The 24,916-nt window shown below is 45.6% G+C and overlaps 1 protein-coding gene across 2 annotated transcripts in view; it reads right to left on the bottom strand.

The window, feature by feature from the left end:
- Nucleotides 1–17,127, bottom strand: part of SCTR (secretin receptor) — a 73,494-nt gene extending 56,367 nt beyond the window's left edge. Inside the window, exons 1-2 of one of the 2 annotated variants that reach the window (XM_069574441.1) lie at nucleotides 16,703–17,127; nucleotides 2,307–2,412 (exon numbers count right to left, since the gene is read on the bottom strand). In XM_069574441.1, the coding sequence (XP_069430542.1) occupies nucleotides 2,307–2,412; nucleotides 16,703–16,762 (166 nt within the window). In that variant the 5' untranslated portion in view covers nucleotides 16,763–17,127. The remainder of the gene's footprint in view (nucleotides 1–2,306; nucleotides 2,413–16,702) is intronic. The other variant, XM_069574442.1, reaches the window with a different exon arrangement.
- Nucleotides 17,128–24,916: the final 7,789 nt, after the last annotated feature.

A 24,916-nucleotide genomic window follows, 5' to 3' on the forward strand; every position in this document is an offset into this window, starting at 1 on the left:
ACGCATGTAAGAATTAAAGATTTTAAAATTAAAAATAAATAAATAAATAAATAAAGGGCTGAAAAAAAAAAAAGAAATAGATGAGGGACATTAAGAGATACAAATGTCCCAGGTGCAAAGTATATGAGCTAGGGGTATGAAATGTACAGAGAGGGGAATACAGTTAACAACTATGTAGTATCTTTGTATGGTCACATATCATAACTAGATTCCTCAGTGGTGATCATTCTGAAATGTATAGAATATTAAATTACTGATTATGTAACAGAAATTACATAGTTTTATAGGTCAATTATACATCAAAAACAATTCAGATTTGTGGTTACCAGAGGCGGGGTTAGGAGGAATTAAATGAAAGTAGTCAAAAGGTACAAACTTTCAGTTATAAGTACTAGGAATGTAATGTATACCATTATAAAGACAATTAACATTGCTGTATGGTATGTATGAAAGTTGTTAAGAGAATAATCCTAAGAGTTCTCATCATACAACTTTTTTCCATTTCTTAACTTTGTACCTATATGAGATGACAGATGTTCACTTAACTTATTGTGATAATACTTTCATTATGTACGTAAGTCAAATCATTATGCTATATACCTTAAACTTATGCAACGCTGTATGTCAACTATATCTCAATAAAACTGGAAGAAAAATAAATAGATGAAAATGGTTAAGATAATAAAATTTGTTGTAGGTATTTTACTACAATTAAAAAAAACAAAACACAACATCAAATGCTGGCGAGGATATAGAACAACAGGAATGATCATTCATCACTGGTAGAAATTTAAATGGTGCAGCCACTTGGAAGAGACTTTTCAATAAAGTCTATTGAAAAGAAATTCATGTAACATAAAATTAACCACTGCTGCTGCTGCTGCTCCTGCTTCTAAGTCGCTTCAGTCGTGTCCGACTCTGAGCAGCCCACCAGGCTCCCCTGTCCCTGGGATTCTCCAGGCAAGAACACTGGAGTGGGTTGCCATTGCCTTCTCCAATGCATGAAAGTGAAAGCATTTTAAAGTGTACAGTCAGTGGCATTTAGGACAGAGTCTTGTGTGGCCAGCACCTCTACCTAGTTCTACACATTTCACCGCCACTAAGAGGCAGTGCCTATGCAGGTGCTCCGCATGCCGTTTCCCCTGGGCCCCAACAGCCACTAATCTAACTTTTGTCTCTGTGAATTTGTCGAATCTAGATGTTTCCTATAAGTAGAGTCATATCACGTGCACCTGTGGTTGGTCACTCGGTTGCGTCTGACTCTTTGGAGCCCCATGGACTGTAGCCCACCAGGTTCCTCTGTACATGGAATTTCCCAGGCAAGGATACTGGAGTTGGTTGCCATTTCCTACTCCAAGGTGTCTTCCAACTTAGGGATCAAACCCCTTGTCTCCTGCATCTCCTGTATTGGCAGGCAGATTCTTTACCAATAGCACCACCTAAGATCTATCCACATTGCGGCATGTACCAGCACTTCACTCCTTTTTAAGGCTGAACACTATTCTATTGTAGGTACAGACCACATCTTCATCTTTCATCAGCTGACAGACACTTGGGTTGTTTCTACCTGTTGGCTACTGTAACCAGTATAGTGAAGACCTTGTCTGTACAAGTCTTTGTTTGACTATTTGTGAAGGATTCTTTTCTTAATGCCACAGCCTCCACTGCCTTTAGATGAATAAAAGCTAGGAAGTGAAGGAAGGGAATAGAAATAAAATTAATATCTAAAGAGCAAATTAATAATATTGACTGTCTTGACTAATAATAATATTTAAATTAATAATCTTTAAGAAGCACCTATATTTAACATCTTTATTTACATATATTTATAATTCTAACATACTTTATCACCTCTGATTTATAGATCAGGAAAGTGAGGCTCAGAACATTAAATAATTTGTTCACATTCACACAGCCAGTGAGGGTCAGCCAGCAATGGACCCTGAGTTTTCCAGACCCCACATTGCCTTTCTGTTACCTCTCCCATCAAACTAGCAATGGAGGTGAGAGAACAGATAAGAGGTACACCACCATGAGAAGTAACTCTCATCAAAACACTCACCTGGGTAAAGTCATCATGCAGAAGCTAATGGTTCAAACACCCTGGTTGTACCCATAAACTCAGAGAAACAAAGAGGGGTGACGATGTGATTTTCAGCACATGTAGACAGCTCACCAGGATTGCTCCAGACCCTTCCCCTCTGCTTATTCTCTGAAAGAATACAGTTGGTCCAGCCCCTACCTCCCACAAACCCAGTGGACCTGGACACGAGCACATCCCAGAGTGGATGCAGGTAGGCACGTACCTGGGGCTGGATGCTCTGCGCTCTCCCGGGAGAGCTCCTGCAGGCACTGGTCCCTCTCCACCCGCAGTACCTGCAGCACATCACACAGTCGAGGTGGGGTACCAACCTGAAAACCCAAAACCAAGAGCACCAGTCAGCACCACAAAGCTGATTCTAGCACATAAGGCCTCTCTGTGAGCAAGACTGGGGCCAGACAGCAGAGATTCAAAAGGAGGAAGTCAGAATAGCGAATGTAACAAAAAACAAGCGGACTTCTATCCCTTCTCCAGGGGATCTTCCTGACCCAGGAATCGAACCCGGGTGTCTTGCATTGCAGGTGGGTTCTTTACCAACTGAGCTATCAAGGAAGTCCCACAGATACAAAAACAAACTAGTAGTTACCAGTGGGAAAAGGGAATGGGAGAAGGACAAAATAGGGGCAGAGGAGTAAGAGGCACAAATTGTTAGGTATAAAGCAAGCCACAAGGATACATCGTACAACACAGGGAACATAGCCCATATTTTACAATAACTGTAAGCGGAGCACGGCCTTCAAAAATGTGAACCACTAGCCGTATACATCTGTAACCTGTGTGATATTATACGTCAACTATACTTCAACAATAGACTTGCAAGAAAAAGTAACTTAAGCTAGGGACTTTAGGTAATGTGTCAATATTAGTACACCAACCATAACTGATGCACCAGTTTAATGCAAAACATTAATAACAAGAGACACTGGGGAGGAGGGATTGAGAGGGGTATATGGTCATCCTTTGCACTTTCTGCACAATTTTTCTGTAAACTTAAGTCCTCTCAGCAAAATAAGTTCTATTAATTAAAAAAAAAATAACTAGGAGAAATCAGTTCACCTAATTTAAAGACTTGTTGTATAGCTATGCTGGATCATCGAAAAAGCAAGAGAGTTCCAGAAAAATATCTATTTCTGCTTTATTGACTATGCCAAAGCCTTTGACTGTGTGGATCACAACAGATTGTGGAAAATTCTGAAAGAGATGGGAATACCAGACCACCTAACCTGCCTCTTCAGAAACCTGTATGCAGGTCAGGAAGCAACAGTTAGAACTGGACATGGAACAACAGACTGGCTCCAAAGAGGAAAAGGAGTACGTCAAGGCTGCATATTGTCACCCTGCTCATTTAATTTATATGCAGAGTACGTCATGAGAAACGCTGGGCTGGAAGAAGCACAAGCTGGAATCAAGATTGCCGGGAGAAATATCAATAATCTCAGATACGCAGATGACACCACACTTATGGCAGAAAGTGAAGAAGAACTCAAAAGCCTCTTGATGAAAGCAAAAGAGGAGAGTGAAAAAGTTGGCTTAAAGCTCAACATTCAGAAAACGAAGATCATGGCATCTAGTCCCATCACTTCATGGGAAATAGATGGGGAAACAGTGAAAACAGTGTCAGACTTTATTTTTTGGGCTCCAAAATCACTGCAGATGGTGACTGCAGCCATGAAATTAAAAAACACTTAGTCCTTGGAAGGAAAATTATGACCAACCTAGATAGCATATTCAAAAGCAGAGACATTACTTTGCCAACAAAGGTCCATCTAGTCAAGGCTATGGTTTTTCCAGTAGTCACGTATGGATGTGAGAGTTGGACTGTGAAGAAGGCTGAGTGCCGAAGAATTGATGCTTTTGAACTGTAGTGTTGGAGAAGACTCTTGAGAGTCCCTTGGACTGCAAGGAGATCCAACCAGTCCATTCTAAAGGAGATCAGTCCTGGGTGTTCTTTGGAAGGAATGATGCTAAAGCTGAAGCTCCAGTACTTTGGCCACCTCACGTGAAGAGTTGATTCATTGGAAAAGACCCTGATGCTGGGAGGGATTGGGGCAGGAGGAGAAGGGGACGACAGAGGATGAGATGGCTGGATGGCATCACCAACTCGATGGACCTGAGTTTGAGTGAACTCCAGGAGTTGGTGATGAACAGGGAGGCCTGGCGTGCTGCGATTCATGGGGTCACAAAGAGTCGGACACGACTGAGCAACTGAACTGAGCTGAACTGATAGTAGTCAAAAGAACTTGGTATTAACAAAAGAATAGGCAACAGTGTTATAATCATTGGACAGCTATAGATAACAAAACAAACCTAAGACTCATACCTTATATAAAAATTACCTCAAAATAATGATGGACTTGAGTACAAAAAATTCAACTAAAACTTTTAGAAAAAGGCACAGGAGAACAACTTCAAAATGCAGAGCAAGACAAAGATTCTTTATACTTGACACCAAAAGCAAGATCCATAAAAAGAAAAACTGATAAACTGGACTTTATCAAAACTAAAAACTTTTGTTCCATGAAAAACCTTGTTAAGAGGATGAAAAGACAAGCTATAGACTAGGAGAAAATATCTGCAATTAACAAATTAGGATTAATATCTAGAATATATAAGGAACATTCAAAACCCAATAGTAAGCAAATTTTAAAAATCTAACTAGAAGATACGCAAAATGCATGAAGAGACATTTCACAGAAGAAGATATACAGATGGCAAACAAGGACATGAAAAGATGTTCAACATTATTAGCTATTAGGTAAATGCAAATTGAAATTGCAATGTGATATCACTACATGCTTATTAGAAGACCTGAAATAAAAAAATCACAACAACGTTGGCAAGGCTGTGGTGAAACTAGGTCCCTCACATTTTGCTGGTGGGATTGTAACATGAGACAACCACTCTGGAAAACAAGTTGGCAAGGTCTTAAGAAAAGCTAAACATGCAACTATTAACATTACATGATCGAACCATTGCACTCCTGGGCATTTATCCTGGAGAAGTGAAAGCTTATGTTCACACACACACACACACACAAATACTTGTATACTAATATTTACAGCAGCTTTATTCCTAATACCTCAAAACTGAAACAATCCAGATGCCTTTCAATGTGTAAGAGGTGAACTATGGAACATCCATACTATGAAATTCTGTGCTTAGTCTCTCAGTCAGATCCAACTCTTTGTGACCCCATGGACTGTAGCCTGCCAGGCTCCTCTGTCCCTGAGGATTCTCTAAGCAAGAACACTGGAGTGGGTTGCCATGCCCTCCTCCAAGGGAACCCAGGGGTCAAACCCAGGTCTCCCACATTGCAGGAAGATTCTTTTACCATCTGAGCCAGCAGGGAAGCCCTCAGCAATAAAAAGGAACAAAGTGGTGATACATGGACCAACCTATATGAATCTCCAGAGAAGTACGCTCAGTGAAAAAAGCCAATCCCAAACAGTTACAGTATGATTTCATTTATATAATGTTCTTTTTAAATTTAATTTTTATTTTATATTGGAGTATAGCTGATTTACAATGTTGTATTAGTTTCAGGCATACAGCAAAGTGATTCCGTTATCCATATACATATATCCATTATTTTTCTGATTCTTTTCCCATATGGTTACTACAGCACAGTATTAAGTACAGTTCCCTGTGCTACATAGTAGGTCCTCATTGATTATCTATTTTATATACAGTAGTGTGTATATTTTAATCCCAAACTCTTAATTATCACCCCCACCGCCACCGGCATTTCCCCTTTGGTAACCGTAAGTTTGTTTTCTATGTCTGTGAGTCTGTTTCTGTCCTGTAAATACATTCATTTGCATCATTTTTTAGATTCCACATCATTTCCATAACATTCTTGCAGTGGTAAAATTGTAGAGATCGAGACATTAATGTGTCAGCTGAGAAGGAAAGCTGAGGGTGGGAGGGAGACAGGTATGACTGTACCAGAGCACCATGATGGGTCTTCAGGGTTGCAGACTTGCTCTGCACAGTGCCTGGATCAATGTCAGTATCATAGTTGGTCAGTCAAGCCCTAGCTCACTCGCAAACACTAAGAAAGAGAGAAACATGCATTGCTACAAGCCACTGAGTGTTTGTGATTGTTACACAGCGTAGATGACTGGGTGGGGGTGGCATCTCCTGAAAGTGGGTGGTGATGTGCACTCTTGGAGGCTGAAGAAAGCAGCACTGTAGCACAGAGGGCTCTTGTAAGCGATGGAGCAAGATGAGGAACGGGGGAACACCTACAGTGGGAATCCTCTCCAAGAAAGGTTCAACTTCTTCATGTTTTTCCCTAGGACTATGGGAAAATATGCACTCATTTCACATGCTAGCAAGGTTGTTATGCTCAAAATCCTTCCAGCTAGGCTTCAGCAATACATGAACCAAGAACTTCCAGATGCACAAGCTGGATTTGGAAAAGGCAGAGGAACCAGAGATCAAACTGCCAACATTCACTGGATCATTGAAAAAGCAATGGAATTCCAGAGAAACATCTATTTCTGTTTCACTGACTACAATAAAGCCTTTGACTGTGTGGATCACAACAAACTGGAAAATTCTTAGAGATGGGAATACCAGACCACCTTACCTGTTTCCTGAGAAACCTATATGCAGGTCAAGAAGCAACTGTTACAACTGGACATTTGGGAACAACAGACTGGTTCCAAATTGGGAAAGGAGTACATCAAGGCTGTATATTGTCACCCTGCTTATTTTTAACTTCTATGCAGAGTATATCACTCACAATGCTGGGCTGAATGAATCACAAGCTGGAATCAAGACTGCAGGGAGAAATATCAACAATCTCAGATAAGCAGATGATACCACTCTAATAACAGAAAGTGAAGAGGAACTAACGAGCTTCTTGATGAGGGTGAAAGAGGAGAGTGAAAACACTGGCTTAAAACTTAACATTCAAACAACTAAGATTATGGCATACAGTTCCATCACTTCATGGCAAATAGATGGGAAAAAAGCAGAAGCGGTGACAGATTTTGCTTTTTTCTTGGGCTCCAAAATCTTTGTAGAAGGTAACTGCAGCCATGAAGTTAAAAGATGCTTGCCCCTAAAAGGAAAGCTATGGCAAACCTAGACAGTATATTAAAAAGCAGAGACATCACTTTGCCAACAAAGGTCTGTCTAGTCAAAGCTATGGTTTTTGACTAGATGTGAGATGTGAGAATTGGACCATAAAGAATGCTGAGTGCCAAAGGCTGGTGCCTCAAATTGTGGTGCTGGAGAAGATTCTTGAGAGTCCCTTGGACAGCAAAGAGATCAAACCAGTCAACTCTAAAGGAAATCAACCCTGAATATTCATCAGAAGGACTGAAGATGAAGCTCCAATGCTTTGGCCATCTGATTGGAAGAGCCGACTCACTGGAAAAGATCCTGAGGCTGTGAAAGACTGAGGGAAGGAGGAGAAGAGGGTGACAGAAGATGAGATGGTTGAATAGCATCATTGACTCAATGGATATAAGCTTGAGCAAACTCCAGGAGATAGTGAAGGACAGGGAAGCCTGGCATGCTGCAGTCCACGGGGTCACAAAGAGTCAGATGGACTTAGCAACTAAACAACAACAATGGAAAAATAAACATTAGAGGATAGTTTAGCTTCTTTTAATTCTAAATTTCTTAAGTTGTAGCAAAATATACATACCATTTGCCATTGCAATCATGTTGAAGTGTGTAATTCAGTGGAATTAAATGAAAAGTTGTACAGTGATCACTCCTATCCATTTCCAGGACTTCTACAGCCCAACAGAAACTCTGTACCAATTAAACAGCAACCTCTATTCTACTTTCTGACTCTGTGAATATGTCTGTTCATGTAAGTGGCATCATACAATATTTGCTCTTCTGTATCTCATTTCACATCCATCTTGTAGCATCTATTGGAATTGCATTCCTTTATATGGATGAATACTATTCCACTCTATGGACAGACCACACTTGGTTCATCTACTCATCACTTGGGTGTTTCCACCTCTTGGCTATTGTGAATAATGCAGCCAAGAGCAGAGGTGTACAAGCATCTCTTCGAGTCCCTGCTGTCAGTTCTTCTAGGTACATATCCAGAAGCGAAATGGCAACCCACTCCAGTGGTCTTGTCTGGAGAATCCCAGGGACGGGGGAGCCTGGTGGGCTGCTGTCTCTGGGGTCGCACAGAGTCGGACATGACTGAAGTGACTTAGCAGCAGCAGCAGCAGCAGCACGCACATATCCAGGAGCGAAATGGCTGGATCATTTGGTAATTCTGATTACTTTTTTAAGGGACCACCACACCATTTTCCACATGAGCTGTACCATTTTACCTTCCTGCCAACAACGCACAGAGTTCTAGTTTCTCTATATCCTCATCCTCAATCCTTATTCTTCTGTTTTAATAATATCTATTGTGCTGTGCTAAGTCATTTTAGTCATGTCTGACTCTCTGTGACCCTATGGACTGTAGCCTGCCAAGCTCCTCAGTCCATGGGATTTTCCAGGCAAGAATACTGGAGTGGGTTACCTTTTCCTCCTCCGGGGGATCTTACCATCCCGGGGATCAAGCCTGTGTCTTCTCCGCCTCCTGCATTGGCAGGCAGGTTCTTTACCAGTAGCGTAACCTGGCAAGCTCCAATATCTATCTTAGTGGGTGTGAAGTAGATCATTCCACAGTTCGTTTACCCTTAATCCTTTCATTAAAACTGAATAAAGCAAGATTGTTTTGTGTGGTGGCATGTCAATTGCAGAAACGTATGCATCCACTGTTTGTATGACAGCAACAGTATTCTTTTGAAAGGGCTGAGTCTGTGGATGAGTCTTCAGCCTGCAGACAGTGGCCTCAGTGACAGAGTGGGGCCATCAGCGTAGCTGGGAGTGGCTGGGAAGATTGTGTTCATGGAGCAACAGTTTGTTAGATGCCTCAGAGGGAGAATGAAGGGGAAAAAAGCTCCCGTATCATCTAGGTTTTCCTAGAGGAAAGAAGAGGCTGATATTTAGAGCTCAAATGTATGTACGCTTGTGCATGTTTCTATATAATCAATAAATTTCAAAATATTGGGAATTTCCTGGCAATCCAGTGCTTAGGACTCTGTGTTTTCACTGCCGAGGGCATGGGCAGGTTCAATCCCTAGTCAGAGATTGAACAAGCTGGACAGCACAGCCAAAAAAATATTTTTAAGACAAAAACAGACTATGCTGTATAGCGCACCCCTTTAAAATTTTCCTCTAAATTCACAGGAGAAACAAGTGATGGTGAAAGTATTGCTAAAAGTTATATAAAATACTCCTCAAAGCAAGAGCTATTAGTCTTGAAAAGGTCCCTTTTAATAGTTTTTAAAAATCAAGTTTGGATAGGCACTTTTTTTTCTTTTACTTGTCCTAGTACTAAAGTGCTTATAGCAAAAAACAGCAGTTCCCTTGCCTAACCTTTTCCTGCTCTCCAGAGAAAACCACTTTACTTTTCTTTAGATGTATATTTTCATTTTATCTCTGTATTTCAGAATTATCTCATATTGTTATTTCTTGGTTTATCAGTTTGAGACATTATCCAAAACTCTATTATGGAAGAGAAAGATTTAGATGTTTTTAAACCTCCCTACATATACTTCCCTCCCCCCATATAATATATTGACATAGCCTTCTCTTAATTGTTAGTTAAATGAATGGTCTGTATTTATAATGACTTACTTTGACTATGAAATATTGTTCACTGCTGAGTCTAGCCACGTAAAACGATTATGTCTCTTCTTGTACATTTTGTTTTTCCTGTGGTCAACAATTGACTTTGCGTTTTCATTTGATCAGTTTATCTAGGTAGATAGGATTAATTTATCCAATGCTCCAACAGCCTTGATAGACATTTATCAAGAGGTCTATTCTTTCAGTCCCTGGAGCCCTCTCTCCCACAGACCTCTGCCAATGGGGCCTGGCACCTGGCTGTTCTTTTAGGGGGCCTCTCCCCGGCTCCCCCAGGCACAGTTCCATTTCCTATATTCTCTGTCTTTTTCTTGGCTTTGCTTCCTTGTTCTTCAGAAGCACATTCTACAGTAACTTCCTGAGAAAGCACAAATAAGGAGGTCAACTTTTGAATCTTTTCAGGAGTGAAAAAGCTTTTATTCACCTGCTGCTGCTGCTAAGTTGCTTCAGTCGTGGCCAACTTTGTGCAACCCTGTAGACAGCAGCCCACCAGGCTCCCCCATCCCTGGGATTCTCCAGGCAAGAACACTGGGCTGGGTTACCATTTCCTTCCCCAATACATGAAAGTGAAAAGTGAAAGTGAAGTCGCTCAGTCATGTCCAACTCTTAGCGACCCCATGGACTGCAGCCTACCAGACTCCTCCATCCACAGGATTTTCCAGGCAAGAGTACTGGAGTGGGTTGCCATTACCTTCTCCAATGAAAAACTACTGAATTCCAAAGGATGGGAAGAAACTCAACACACTTTGCTCATCAACTGACAACCTGAGACTGGAAAGGAATAGTTTCACAGGGGAAAAAAGAGAGATATTAGTCTAGTTTATACAGTGACAAATAAAGAGGGAACTCGATCCTACAACCAGTTCCAAACCCAAAATGTCATCTAACACTTACTGGGTCCCTAGGATGCTCTGCAATCGAAGGTGAGCAGACACAGATCTTATTGCCGTAGCTCACAGGCTCCAAGGGGTCCAGAGGCACCTGTGGCGGGAGCATGCGGGAAGGTAGTGGGCAGGCCACCATGGACCACAAGCAGTGGCAGGAAACCCCTGGGAGGCACTGCACCGCGTAGGCGAGAAGTCACCCCCATAGCAGAGGGCATGTGCACAGATGTGACAGGGGCCAGCAGGGGCTGAGGGCCAGCTGAGGACAGGGGCCAGCATCGTTCCTATGTGTCTGCTTTGGGTACCTCAGTAACTCCAACAACAGGGAAAACAAGGACAAGAGATATGAGTTCGGCAGCAGCTGAAGTGAGATAAGCATGGTTAAGGTTGGATTTACATCACCTTAAGATGGGCAAGGAAACACATAGTAAGAGAGAGCAGCAAGCATAAGGAGAGCAAGGGCCAGAGACAGTGCCTGAGACAGTGACCCTCACAGGCTGGGAAGATGAGCAAAAGGAGGGACCATGCAGGAGGAGGGATCACACAAGAGGAAGGAACCGTGTGACACGGGGAAACCTCGAAAGAGGGAAAACCTCATTTGAGGCACAGTGGGAACCACAAGCCTGTGAAAGGCAGGCACCAAGGTGAGGAAGAGGGGGAGGGACAGAGTGTCCCAGCACCAAATGTCTCTAAGAGGCTGGAGTCCCATGGGTGCCCTGCCCATCTTGCCCAGAACAGTCAGGGAGTGTGCTCGCTGCCTTGATGTCATTAGTCATAGTGTCCAAACTCTCATCAACCATGTGTTCCCCTTGGGTGGGACACAGACCACGCCCTGTTTAGGGAAAGTGGGATAATGCAGGGCCTGGTGAGACTGATGCGAGTAGGGAACGGGTGAGAGCCAGGGTGCTGCAGGCTGAGGAACGGACAGGTGGAGGCAGGGATCATAGATGCATCTTCCAAAATGCTGGCCATGAGCGGTAGCGGAGGAACCATGGCCAGAGCTGTAAAGTTCCTTTGCCACTTGGCTGGATGGGCTTGGGCAGGTTGACTAGCTGATGGAAAATCCAGTCAAGAGGAGCAGGATGAAGGCTACCTCTGTGTCATCTCAGGACGAAAGTCACTTAGCATGGTGTGGGGAGGAGGTCAGGAGCATGGGGCTGGAGCAAAGCCTCTATTCCATTCAGGTGTGATGCAGGCTGAATGTCTGTGTCCCTCAAAGAATGTATTGACTCCCTAACCCCAGGTGCGGCTCTGCTAGGAGACAGGACCCAGAGGAGTTCATTAAGGTCAAATAAGGTCATAGGGGGCCCAAATCTGATAGGATTAACATCCTTACAAGAGATATCAGTGAACTCACTCTCTCAGAAGTCAGAGGAAAGGTTACATGAGGACCAGGCAGCCAACTACAAGCCAGGGAGGGAGGTCTTCCCAGAATCCAACCATGATCTGGGATATCCAGCCTCCAGGCCTACGAGAAGATAAATTTCCACTGTTCAAGCCCCTCAGTCTGTGCTGCTCTGGCATGGCATGACATTGGGTGCAGGAGGACAGGAACAGGAGGGTCCAACTTAGATTCATCTGTGAGGGCAAGATGCTGCTCAGAGGAAGTTCATTCTCTGACTCTCAGGATATGGGAGGTACACCCATCTATTGAAAATGAAAGGAGGTAGTAAGGTCAGAAATCTCTGAAGACACCAAGGGGAGCCTTGGGGAGCCGAGAGAGAGGGAAGTGATGTGGGGCATGCAGTGATTCTGGAGAAGTCTGGAAAACTCAGGAATCCTGGCAGCACAACCACCAGGAGATGACCCATCAGGGAGGTCCCTTCCCCAGACACCCCTTGGACTCTTTCAGACATGGAATATTGAAGCTGGGTGGGCCCCAAGAGATCCCTGCTTTCTCATATCCTCATGAATACTTATATACTCTGTATGTAAGCAAGTAGATAGAATCTGAGTGTTGTGGGTCTTATCTGGGGCTGCAGGTTTTTTCAGAGCCTGAGCAAAGGTCAGTGGTGACCTCAGCTGGCTAAGGTCAGGGATGCAGGGGCCAAACCAGAGGCCACTCTGGGGGCAGAGCTCTAATCCTGGTTGTGGAATCTGGGCTTTCAACAAGAGGTGCCAGGAAGAGACCTGTGCCCTCCAGTGTCAAGGGAGGGGATTTGGGGGACAGGACAGGAGGGGAGCTCTGTAGCAACTCCTAAAGGGGGTGCCAAAGTCTAAAGGGCTCCCCTAAACAGTGTGGGAAGCATCTCTCCTGTTTTTTTGAATTTGTGGCCCCAACCTCATGTCTGGCAACCCTCAATAAAATGCTGTGTGTAATTCTATATTTGATTTGCCTTTTATAAAGTGATTAGATTAAACTGTAGTTATTGTCATTTTGTGGTTTGAGAAAGATTTCATGACAGTGCCTTGGAAGCCAAAAACCAGAGCGGCCTCTCTTTGGAAGCAGATGCATGTGCTGGCTAAGCACAGCTGGCTTTGAGTCCTTACACCATCATGTCAGCTGGGTGACTTGACCATTGGTTTCACCTGTTTCTACATCTCAGTTTCTTCACATGCACAGTGAGGATGATGACTCTTGGTGAGAGAAGTCAAGTAGTGCCAGGCACAGCTTAGCAGAGTATCTGGTGTGAAGTAGGCACTGAGGGAAGCCTTCACCATCATCATCATCATGGTCATCAGTCACATGACTTTTAGGAAGAACAAAAACTCAAAAAGAAATCCACAATACTACCTCGGAATATTGTTCAGGGATACAAAGCTCCCAGTGACTTTTCTCTAAGAGGCATCAGTAGTCAGATCCTCTGGTGACCTTGCAGGCCTTCTTAAAATTCTGCTCACCCAGCTTGTCAACCTCTGGGTCCAGATGCAGTCCAGAAAGGGGTGGGGACCACCACATGCCAGACCCCACCTTAGAGTTTTTGTGTTTCTGAGCCATCAACAGAGAAGAAATGAAGAGGGACACGGGGGAGTGGGAAGGGAGGGTGGAGAAGCCAAAGGAACCCATGCCCTATAGAGGTCTTCTCATCCGGAGATGGGTTTTCACTGGTACACCTGCTTCTGTCTCCAGCTCAGATTCCCTGTCACCAACCCCACTACCCTGAATCCAACATCCAGTGACACCTATCGCGAATCTTGTTCACACATTTCCCCTGAGACATAATAACTTTTAAGGCAGGAGTTCTCAACCAGGGCAGTTTTGCCCTGCCTGCTCCCAGAGGACAGTTGGCAATGTCTGGAGACAATTTCTGTTGGCACAACTCGGAGAGAAGATACTAGCTTCTGGTAGGCAGAGTACAGGGATGTTGCTGGACAGCACACAATGTACAGGGCACCCGCACCCCCTGCTCCCCTCTCTCTAACCACTATCTCCACCCTCTCATTCCCTCCCATGCCAGGGGAGGGCATAGCTCTTGTCCCAGCATCCCATGTGGAAAGCTCAGATTTAATATCCAGAATTACAGTGTCAAAGTTAAGAAACCCTGCTTGAAGGAAAAAGTAGCCCCTTGTACCCCACTTAACACACTCAGGTTCTCAGGTGGGCAGTTGGCAAGATGCCCTGGATTTAAAAGCCCTCCCCTGAGAGACTGCACCTTTGCCTGGCAGATTTATGTACAATTTTGTAAGCAATGATTGCTCGTAAGATGTCATTCTTCACTACCTGTTGTTACATGAAAGTGCCCCACATGAGGGCAGCCACTATGGATAGCACCATCACTTCATTCATTCATTCAGCCCACACACAGTCATTGACTTTCTTCTGATATGACAGGTTCTAAGGATAAAGGATGAGTGCGACTGAGTCTCAAGGTTCAAGCTCTAAGTGAACGTATTGGGGAGGACGGGAAGGACAGGTGTGCTGGTAAATAATGACAATACTGTTCTAGGTAAAAATTCTCATGAGAGACATGGGTGAGGACAGTAAGGGGAGGTGAAGCCAGAGTTTCTTATGGGAGTCTCAAAAAACTGCCCCACCAGCCACCAGCACTTTTCAGTCCACTTGCAAGGGACCCTCCCTACATCTCTGTGTGAAAAGGTGGGGAGTTGGGGGGAGTACTAATAAGCAATTTGGCCTTAGTGATCCCCCACCACCACCAACTGGGAAGATGCCTATGATTTCCCCCAAGACGAAGCATGAAATGATAAGGAATTGTTTGAATGTCCTTCAGTTTCAAAATTAAATGTCTGACCACTCAAACAGGAAAAAAGCAGGGTTCCACAGGCTGGGAAATCCTCCAACCAAAGCCGGGCAATTCCACCCCTATTTGTTGACGGAGTTCTCTGCCAAGAAGTGTGAACCTCAGATCTGGATAAGCCCATAAAACCACCAGAGAGCCAAGACTTACACACAGGAAACCACCTGGCAGGAACATAAAGTGGTGCGTGAGTAGAGGAAGATGTGAGCAAAGACAAGCGACAACCCAGACACAGCCCTGGGCTGTTGAGAAAGGCGAGATCTGGGCTCCATTCCCAGAGCTGCCACAAACTTACTGATAAGGAGCAGGTCCCTGCTCTCTGTGGGTATCAGTTTGCTCCCCTGTAAAAAGAGGAAAGTGGACCAAGGCATAATAAAGCATCCTTCCAAGGCACACGGAAGACCTAAACCAAGGGATCTCATTTTCCCCTGGGCTTATTCCTAAAATGACGCTGGAGATTAAAATGTACATTGAACCTTAGTCCTGAAGACCCAGCCACTTGTTGATTTCTTCTGACAACCGCAGTGTTACTGCAGATACTTAAAAAGGAGGCTGGCGGTGGGCGGGAGGTGGGGTGAGGTCACCAAAAGGGCTGCCTCCCAGCTCTGGGCACCAAATAACACACTCAGAGGCTGAATTTGGCTTTGAACTGTCCCCATGTCTCAGACGGCGTTTCCCCAAAGTGGGAGCTCAGACTTGCAAGCAGGTGCTGTTGTCCTAGCACCTTCCAACTGCAGCGCTGAGGACAGGAGGCTCCAAGTTATTAACACAAGGGAGCTGCACAGGAGAGCCGAAAACCCCACTCTGGACACCACAGGAGCTATGCCTCCTGCGTGTCAACACTCCCACCAGCTCCAGAAGCAGGTCTTTCTTATAGCCAACCAGGAGAGGACCACAGGAGGGCCACTGATGTGTTTGCAGGAAGGGTTTGCCCAGGACAGAGATTTCAGGCTCGGAATTGAGTTCCTAAGTGCTTTCCCTGGGGAGTTTCTTGGGACTGAGGCGGTGGGGGGCCTGTTTGGAATGCTGGTGGAAAGGGGAAGTTCTGGAATCTGTGCGCCCCTTCCTCACCGCTCCTTCTTCCCCACTGGCCGCAGCCACCCTCTTTCACAAACCCCACAGGCAGAGGCCAGGACTCCTGGAGTTTGTGAGAAAGCAACATAAGCCACTCACTCTGCTGCCTTCCCTTTTCTCTGTCAGTTCCTCCCTGGACCTGGTTTGGGGAGACCAGCTGCTCCCAGAAGTCCCCAGACCCATCGACACTGCGGAGCCAAACCCACAAGACCAAGGAGGAAGCGGCAAACGCTGGCGTTACAGCTCCGGCAGTTACGGCCAAGCTTTCAAGTCTCCCCGTCCGCAGCCGCTGTCCGTGCAAATGGCAAGGCTCTGGGGCAGACAGACTGGGTTCCAGCTGTCTTTTCTCGGGGCAAGTTGTTTGTTTTTTTTTTTTTTTGGGGGGGGGCGTCTTTCCAAGTCTCGCTTTCCTTGTCCGCAAAGTGAGGGTGAAAATAGCAACTTCGAAAGTCGATGATGAGGTTTCAAGGAAATACTGCAGGCAAAGTGCCCGCACACAAAAGGCACGGCCGGGGCGGCTTCCGAATTTCCGCCCAGGAGCGCCCGGGTGGGGTGAAGGGCAAGGTAAGTTATCTCAGCGCTGCCTGCGCCCGGGCACATACAGATTTTATTTCGGAGGAGAGGACCCCCCTGAGAGGAGCAGACAAAAATCATAGTTGCGGGGAAAGGATGGGGAGAAACGCCTCCCGCCGCCCAGCAGGAGATCTGGTGGGGCCCCTCCACCCCTCACCCCTAGAGGGACCCGCGGAAGGGCGCGTACTCACCGCGCGCACGGCGCAGGCTAGCAGCAGCAGCCCGGGCAGTGGCGGCAGGCGGGGGCGCATGGTGCTGCGTGCGCTCCCCTGGCGCCCCGACGGCCGCCTGCCCGCGCGCGCCGCCGCTCAGCACTCAGCGCTCCCTGCCGCCTCTCGGACCCCGGCTGGCCGCCGCGCCCATGGGAGCCATGGCCCCACCCGCGGCGGGCCCGGGACTGCGCCTCCCCTGACCGGGTGGCCCCGCACCACGCCGCCCTGCCGGTTGATAAGGACGCGGCGCGGCGTGCGCTCCTCCACCCACCCCTGCTGGCTGGCCGGCTGGCGGGGGCCAGCGCGAAGGCGCGCTGCGGAGGAGGTGGAGGGAGGACGCGAGGCCTAGAGCGGCTCCCGCAGGCTGTGGTCGGCAGGCCCCGCTGCCACACCCCCACGGACTAAAAGAGCCCTCCCCAAGGTCCGAGTCAGCGCCGCCACCGCTGCGCTGCGTGAGGATGGGCAGGAGGCCACCTTTTGGAGCCTCAGCGTTCTCATCCGAACAGTACCTCTAATAATACCCGCCTTCTGGGTGAAAAGTTTGTACTAGCGCCCTGTGACACAGCCGGTGCTCGTTTAATCCCTATGGCACTATTCCGGGGGCAGCTACTCCATTTCCGATTTTCACTTTTTTTTCTTTCTTATTAGATATTTACGCTCCTTCCAGAAAGTTGCACACATAAGAGCTCCATCACACTGAGAAGCCTTTGATGATCAGGTGAGACCAAGGAGGACCATCGGTGCACCCCAGCGTTTGGGGCTGTGCTGGAGCGTTTGTGCTTTCTGGTTTCCCCAGGAGCTATTTCAGTATTAGGCAGCTGCTCATCCTGAGTCTGAGGGCTTAGATCTCCTTGTTGTTTAGTCACTCAGTCGTGTACAACTTCTTGCGAAGCCATGGACTGTAGCTCACCAGGCTCCTCAGTTCATGGGATTCTCCAGGCAAGAATACTGGCGAGGGTTGCCATTTCCTTCTTCATCGGATCTCCTGAAGGTTGGCTTTGGCCTCTCAGTACACCTCTCAGTACAAGGCACCTTCCGAGGGTTTTTGTAGACCCTTTTTTTTTTTTTTTTCTGCTCTGATGCACATCCCCTTTCCTTTTGTGTCTCCTTCTATCTAGATCTTTTTCTCAGGCACTTGAAGGCCATCAGCTCATTGACTTCTCTCCCTCACCCTCTTCCCCACACATGGAAGGGAGGTGAGCTCTACCTGGCTTAAGGACTGGCATGAGATTCTGGGCACGTGTACATGCGCATGCACACACGCTCACACACGCGCGCGCGCGCACACACACACACACACACACACACACACACACACCCTTTCCTTTCATGGCATCCCCACCAGCAGAGAGCCAGTAACTGGATTACCCTGGCCCAGGCTGTTCTTGAAAGTCAAGGTTCTGACTGCTTGATCAAGTGTGGCCAGTGGCAGGTGGTGGTTTCTCCCCTCTGGTCCACAAGTATAAACCACATTCTTTGAGACCATTATCACCAACAAAAGTGATATTGGGTCCCATTGTCTTCCTCGTATTTCTCAATTGATTCAAGATTCAGGCTGGAGAAATGTTATGAACTAGTTTCTCTGATATCATAAATGTGCATTAGAAAAAGTGCATGCGGTAAGGATATGCCATTTTTACTTATAGACTTTCATGTTGATGAATAGTTTCTGTAATGACTGGATGTATTGATTTTTTGATGGAAAGACAAAAAAAGAAAATAATGCAAAATGCAATCTGTGCTCTATACCAGAGCCTCGTGATCACCAGTGAAAAAGCAAAACGACATTTGTTCTGGGCAATTCAATCAATTTCTGGCCTGTGGAAAGCCATTGTTCCTTAAATAGGAGGCTCTGTCTCTCAGAATATCGAGGAAAGGATCTGAAATGCTCTGTGGGAAGCCATAGATGCCGTCAGTGGCTTTGTAGAACCTGCCTGAGAACACAGTTTGAGAATAGGGTGGAAGGGAGCATGTGGGGAACTAATCATGTATTTAATACCCACCATGTGCTGGGGAGTTTTTTAATAATTGGGTGTATCATCATAGACAATCCTCCAAGACTGTCTGAGAGACACTGACTTTCCTTGATGAATCAGATGGGAACTTGAGGCTTGGGAAAGGTAACCATTTGCCTCAACAATGCAGCCAACAAGGGGCAGGGCCTGGATTGAACCCAGGACTGAGTCTGAAGCCCGGGCCCACGTCCTTTGCATGGCACTAGAACTTCTCTCAATCCTGAAGATGACTTTCTTACTCTCAGTCTTTCCAAAGCTCTTTTACATGCAGTATTTCATTTGATCCTTGTAACAGCTCTGTGGGGTCTGTAGGACCAGCGATCAGGGGCTGCAGGAGAGGGAGACTCCATTGCTCACATGGTATCATTGAAAGTTTAATGAGAAGATGCCATGCAGAGGTGTGGGTGAGGCTCAGGGAACCAGCAGGGGACATGCAGGTGCCCGGGTCAGCAGCGATAGGCCTGGTCAGACTCCTCTGCGCCTCTTCTGCTTTGACCTTGGCCCCACCTGTCTTTGGCCTGCCTCAGCAAGACTCCTGCCATGGGTTAGTGAGAATCTTCCCCCCTAATATCTCGTCAAGTTCCTTGTCTCTCCCACCTTTGATGGATAATCCTGTCCTGCCTTTAGCAAGAAGGGTGTTAAGTCAGTTTAGCAGAAATTTCCCTGTCTTGATGTCTCCTCTTAGTAATCGTCCATCCACGGCTGCCCTCACCCTGCTCCATAGCTACAAATCCCCTTTGTTTCTTGTTATATTCTGAGTTGAGCCCTGGTTCTCTCCTCTGTTGCAACACCCCTGTTGTAACAGTCTTGAATGAAGGCTTCTTTACCATTTTAATAAATATCGGGATAATTTTCCTTTAACAAGGAGCAAAGAGAGAAAGCAGTGTCTCCCCAAGCAGGCAAGAGCTATCCTTGGGAGTGGAGCCACCCATAGGATCTTAACCAGAGGGGGATGCAGCCTCTGTCAAAACCACAGTCTGGGACTTCCCTGGTGGTCCAGTGGTTAAGACTCTGTGTTTCTGCTGCAGGGGGTGCAGGTTCCATCCCTGGTTTAGGAACCAAGATCCCACATGCTTCATAGTACAACCAAAACAAACAAATGGAAAAACTGTCAGGTGTCGAGATAAATACCCTGACCTCTCTTCTGCCCTCTGAATCTCCTGGCTATGTCTTCCGTTGGCTGAACCCAACCCAAAGCCAGAGACAAGACAGACAGATTGGGGAGAAACTGTCCATAGCATTTCTCTATGTCCATAGAGTTTAACCTCCCTCCAGGGTGGAGAAGGCAGAAAAGAGATTTGAGAGGGATGAGGCAAAAGGAGAATAACCCCACTAGGATATATCAGTCTAGCCATTTAACAGATGAAGAAACCTGAACAGATGAAGATGGGTGGGGCCTGAACTGCAGATCACACAGGATTGTTTGCTCTGAAACTCTGGTTTTTTGATTCCCAGCCTGAGTTCTCCACCACGCTTATGTCTGTTACACCTGAAACTAGTGCTGGAAAATCAGAGCAGTGATTTATTGTCACTTCCCAGTCCTGGGGGTTGGCTGGGCTCGGCCAGCAGTTCCCTGGTTTAGCGCATCTCACGTGGTGGCAGTCAGAGTCCCCTGGAGACGTGCTCTCTTGGATGACTGGGGCTGGGCTTGCTCCACGTGGTCCTAGCTCCAGGCAGCTTCAGGGTGTCTGGGCTTCTTAAACCGTGATCCCAAAGGTGCTTGTCCTGAGAGAGAGCAGGTCGAAGGTGCACCGTGATTTATGACCCAGCCTCGTCTGCTTCTACTGTGTTTTGTTGTCCAAATAATCATAAAAGCCAGTCCTGGTTCTAGGAGAGGCAACATAGACTCTGCCTCTTGATGGAAAGTAGGAAGATCCTGGAGGAGCACGTGAGACCCCTAGTACTAGTAGTACTAGTACTAATACCAGTGCTGTTAGTGGGGCTGTGGGGAAATACTTTATGTCCACCCTCTAAATCCATTATAACTCCCAGGACCAACAGAGAGGGATGTCTCTTTGATTCTGATGCTTTTCCAGGTCTGGAGCCTCATTCCTTTCTCCAAATCACACTGGAGAGGTAGGTGTAGTGGGGCATAGGAAACTAAGTCACGACCATCCCCAAACACTCCAAGTCACGTTCTCACAACAGTAACTTAAAAGTTACCGTGAAACTTTAATTCAAAAAGATAATGCACCCTAATGCTCACAGCAACACTATTCACAATAGCTAAGACTTGAAAGCATCCTAAAATGTCCATCCACAAAGGATTGGATAAAAAAGATATGGTACATATACACAATGGAATATTACTCAACCATAAAAAGAATGAAATAATGCCATTTGCAGCAACATGGATGGACCTAGAGATTACCATGCTAAGTGAAATAATTCAAACAGAGAAAGACAAATATCATATGATATCACTATATGTGGAATCTAAAAAAGTGAAACAAATGAACTTATTTACAAAACAGAAACAAAGACAGACACAGAGAATGAATTTAAGATTACTAAAAGGGAAGAGGGGTGGGGGAGGGATAAATTAGGAGTTCGGGGTTATTACAAACTACTATATATATACATATATATATATATGCAACTGAATCACCTTGTATACACTTGCAACTGTTTAATAACACAACATGGTAAATCAACTATCAGTTCAGTTCAGTCGCTCAGTTATGTCCAACTCTTTGAGACCTCATGGACTGCAGCATGCCAGGCTTTCCTGTCCATCACCAACTCCCAGAGCTTGCTCAAGCTCATGTCCATCGAGTTGGTGATGCCATCCAACATCTCATCCTCTGTAGTCCCCTTCTCCTGCCCTCAATCTTTCCCAGCATTAGGGTCTTCCCCTATGAGTCAGTTCTTCGCATCAGGTGGCCAAAGTATTGGAGCTTCAGCTTCAGCATCAGCCCTTCCAATGAATACTCAGGACCATACTTCAATAAAAATTTTTAAGTTACCCTGAGGATGGGAGATCATGTATTTGGTTCCAGGGTGACTTGTTCTCTACTGCTTCATACGGATAGTCTTTATCACCCCAGGGAGGCAGAATATATGAATGTTATATTCAGAAATATAGTCAAAAATACTGAATGTTAGCCAAAAGATGCCACTTTGGCATAAGTATTGTTTTGAGCCAAAGGCAACTGAGAACCAGCAGGTACAGGGAAAGCTCTTCACCTCCCCAGAGATGCCAAAGTGTAAAGTACAAAAGTGCCCCTTTGTAAAGGAGACTTTTAAGAAGTGGAAATTTCTTTTACAAAGGGACTCATTTGTACAGGAGAGGAGAGGAAGAGAACTGGTCTTTTTACCTGCAAGAGTCTAACCTGCACAGGAGGACACAAGGGGAGCCCTTTTACTGTCCAGCTCCCCCATCTCCTTCCCACCTTCCCAGCTCTCCTCCCCCACCCAGAAGCCCCAAAACACTTCCTAAAACAGTGTAGAAACCTCAGTCATTTGCTGCCTCCTGGGCTCTGTGAAATCTCCTTGTGAAATCCTGTGCCTATCTGGGCAATTAAAACTTTTTCTCTTGTTAATCTGTCTTGTCAGATTGATTTCAGGCTTCAGCCATTGAACCTGAGAGAGGAGAAAGAATAAGATTTCTCCCCCCACCACACCAAAATATAAAAATTTCCCTAGTGTCAAAAGAGAAAGAAAGCTTTTCTTCTCTCCCTTTTCCTTCAGCATTTCCCTTAGAAAACTTGTAAATCCCCTCTGTCTCTGCTGCTGCTGCTGCTAAGTCGCTTCAGTCATGTGCAACTCTGTGTGACCCCAGAGACGGCAGCCCACCAGGCTCCCCCGTCCCTGGGATTCTCCAGGCAAGAACACTGGAGTGGGTTGCCATTTCCTTCTCCAATGCATGAAAGTGAAAAGTGAAAGGGAAGTCACTTAGTCGTGTCCGACTCTTCACGACCCCATGGACTGCAGCCTACCAGGCTCCTCTGTCCATGGGATTTGCCAGGCAAGAGTACTGGAGTGGGGTGCCATCACCTTCTCCGCCTCTGTCTCTGAGATGTATGTAAATCTTTATAAAAGCTAAATAAGCCTGTTGCCAGTTTTGCATCCCAGGACCGTCATTCTTGAAGATCTTAAAACTTTCTCTTTGAAACATGATTGTCCAGGAGAATGGTGCCCTGTCTTTCTAATACTGTGGGAGTTCAGCCTACATGCTTGACTCCAAGTTGTAATTTTCCAGCTTGTCAAAAAGATCAGAGTTTTGTTTTTCCTTTGGTAAAGACAGTTAGCATGTGTGTGATGGATTGTGTGTGTCTGGCTGAAAGGGTAAGATTTCTACTTGTCTTTGCCATCAGAAGCCAGTGATGTGCATCAGAGTCTGATTTCATGCGCACTCAATAAAAACACTGAATTATTAGTTTCTTCATTTTGTGGAGAGGGGTTACCTGGTTGGCTGGAGACATTGTTTACTACTTCAATAAGAAATTAGTGTATATATATATGTGTATATATGTATATATATATAATCTCCTGCCTGTTTCCAATAGCAATAAACACTTGTTGGAGAAAGTAATTAAGCACATCCATTCAGTGCTTATTTATTGAGCACCTGCTCTGTTTTAGGTGCCATGCCGGCCCCATACAGGCCTGTGGAAACTGCTTGCATGAAGCCCTGTGACTGCACCCCTCCCAGGAGGCCCAGAAAGATGACTGAGGTGGTCAAGACTTTAGAAGTTCACCCAAGCACACATTTAACAAACCTACTGGTTGACTGAAGTAAGCGACCATAGAGTGCATGGTTATTGCTACCCAGTCACTTAGTTGTGTCCGTATGTATGGTGGGTATGGTCTGTTGGGATAAATTCTATGGGAGCCTACATTCAGGGACCAGAGTAAGCCTTGAAGGTTAAGGTATTAGGCTGAGTCCTTCAGTCATCATTTTTGTAGGTAAATTATCAATACATTTGGGTATTGATGATTTTACAAGGTTCAACCTGTGGTTATATATGGTCAGCCACCATCACCTCTTCTTCTGAGACAAAGAGCTCCCTTATCCATCCCCACCCTCAGACCATGTGGTTTGGGTGGGGCTTTCACCACCAACAGCTCAGGTGTGAGCACATAACCCAGACCCAGGCAAGGAGAGTCACCCCCACCAATTAACCACAGGGAATGGTTGGCAGATGGGCACACAACTGAAGAGGGGCCGCTAGGAGTGGTGCCAACAAAACCTACATGATGCAGACGATGCTGAAGCTCATGGCATGAAGGCAGACTTTCAGATGTTGTGAAGAGATCCAAGGACAAAGAAGCCATCCTGTTGTGCATGCATTGATGGACAGACAGACATGCAGACAGATAAACAGATACATAGATAGATAGGCAGACAGATAAACATAGATAGGTAACGAGAGAGAGACGAACAGATCGGCAGACAGAGAGCTACATAGATAATTTTCAATAATTGTTAAAATTTTATTGAAATATGGTTGACTTATATTGTGTGTTCCCTCTGCTATACAACAAAGTGACTCAGTTTCTTTTTCATATTCTTTTCCATTCTGGTTTGTCACAGGGTATTGAGTGTAGTTCTCTTAGATGGATAATTTTTTAAAATCTTTCTTTAACCTTTGAATTCTTTTCTGTCACTTGTAACAAAAAGAGCCCTGCATGGACTTATGAAAGCTTCCCAGGGATGTGATGCGTGAGTTGCAAGGACTGCTTTGGGGGCGGGGGTGAGGGTGGGATGAGAGGGTGAGGAGATGACTATGCCTGGGGGTCCAGGTTTAAGCCTTCCCTAATGACTACACCAATGAAACGAACTTGCTCCACCCCTTCAGCTGCTCAATAAACCAAACAAAAAGGTCTGTTCTCTTCTGCGTGTGAGCTCTTCTGAGAGTCAAGCTAATGCACTATTGATGAGCCATAAATAATGGGGCCAGCATGATTTCCTATTCAGTGCTGAAGTACAAAGGTATAACACTGACTTTTTAATGAGGTTTTTATGACTCAGGTTCACTGTTTACCCTGGAAACGGGGGCTGGCTTTTTCAAGAAAGCTGTTTTTACTTTACTTTTGTTTTCCTCCTCCATTTGTCAGCATCCTTTTAAATATTTGTATGAAATATTAGCATTAAAACAGATCAAATAAAAGAGAGCAAATAGAACCGCATCTGAAGGACAGTGTTGCTAGTGCTCTTCAAGCCTTATCTTCACTG

The sequence above is a fragment of the Ovis canadensis genome, chromosome 2, assembly GCF_042477335.2.
Source record: "Ovis canadensis isolate MfBH-ARS-UI-01 breed Bighorn chromosome 2, ARS-UI_OviCan_v2, whole genome shotgun sequence".
In the NCBI taxonomy this organism is placed as follows: domain Eukaryota; kingdom Metazoa; phylum Chordata; class Mammalia; order Artiodactyla; family Bovidae; genus Ovis; species Ovis canadensis.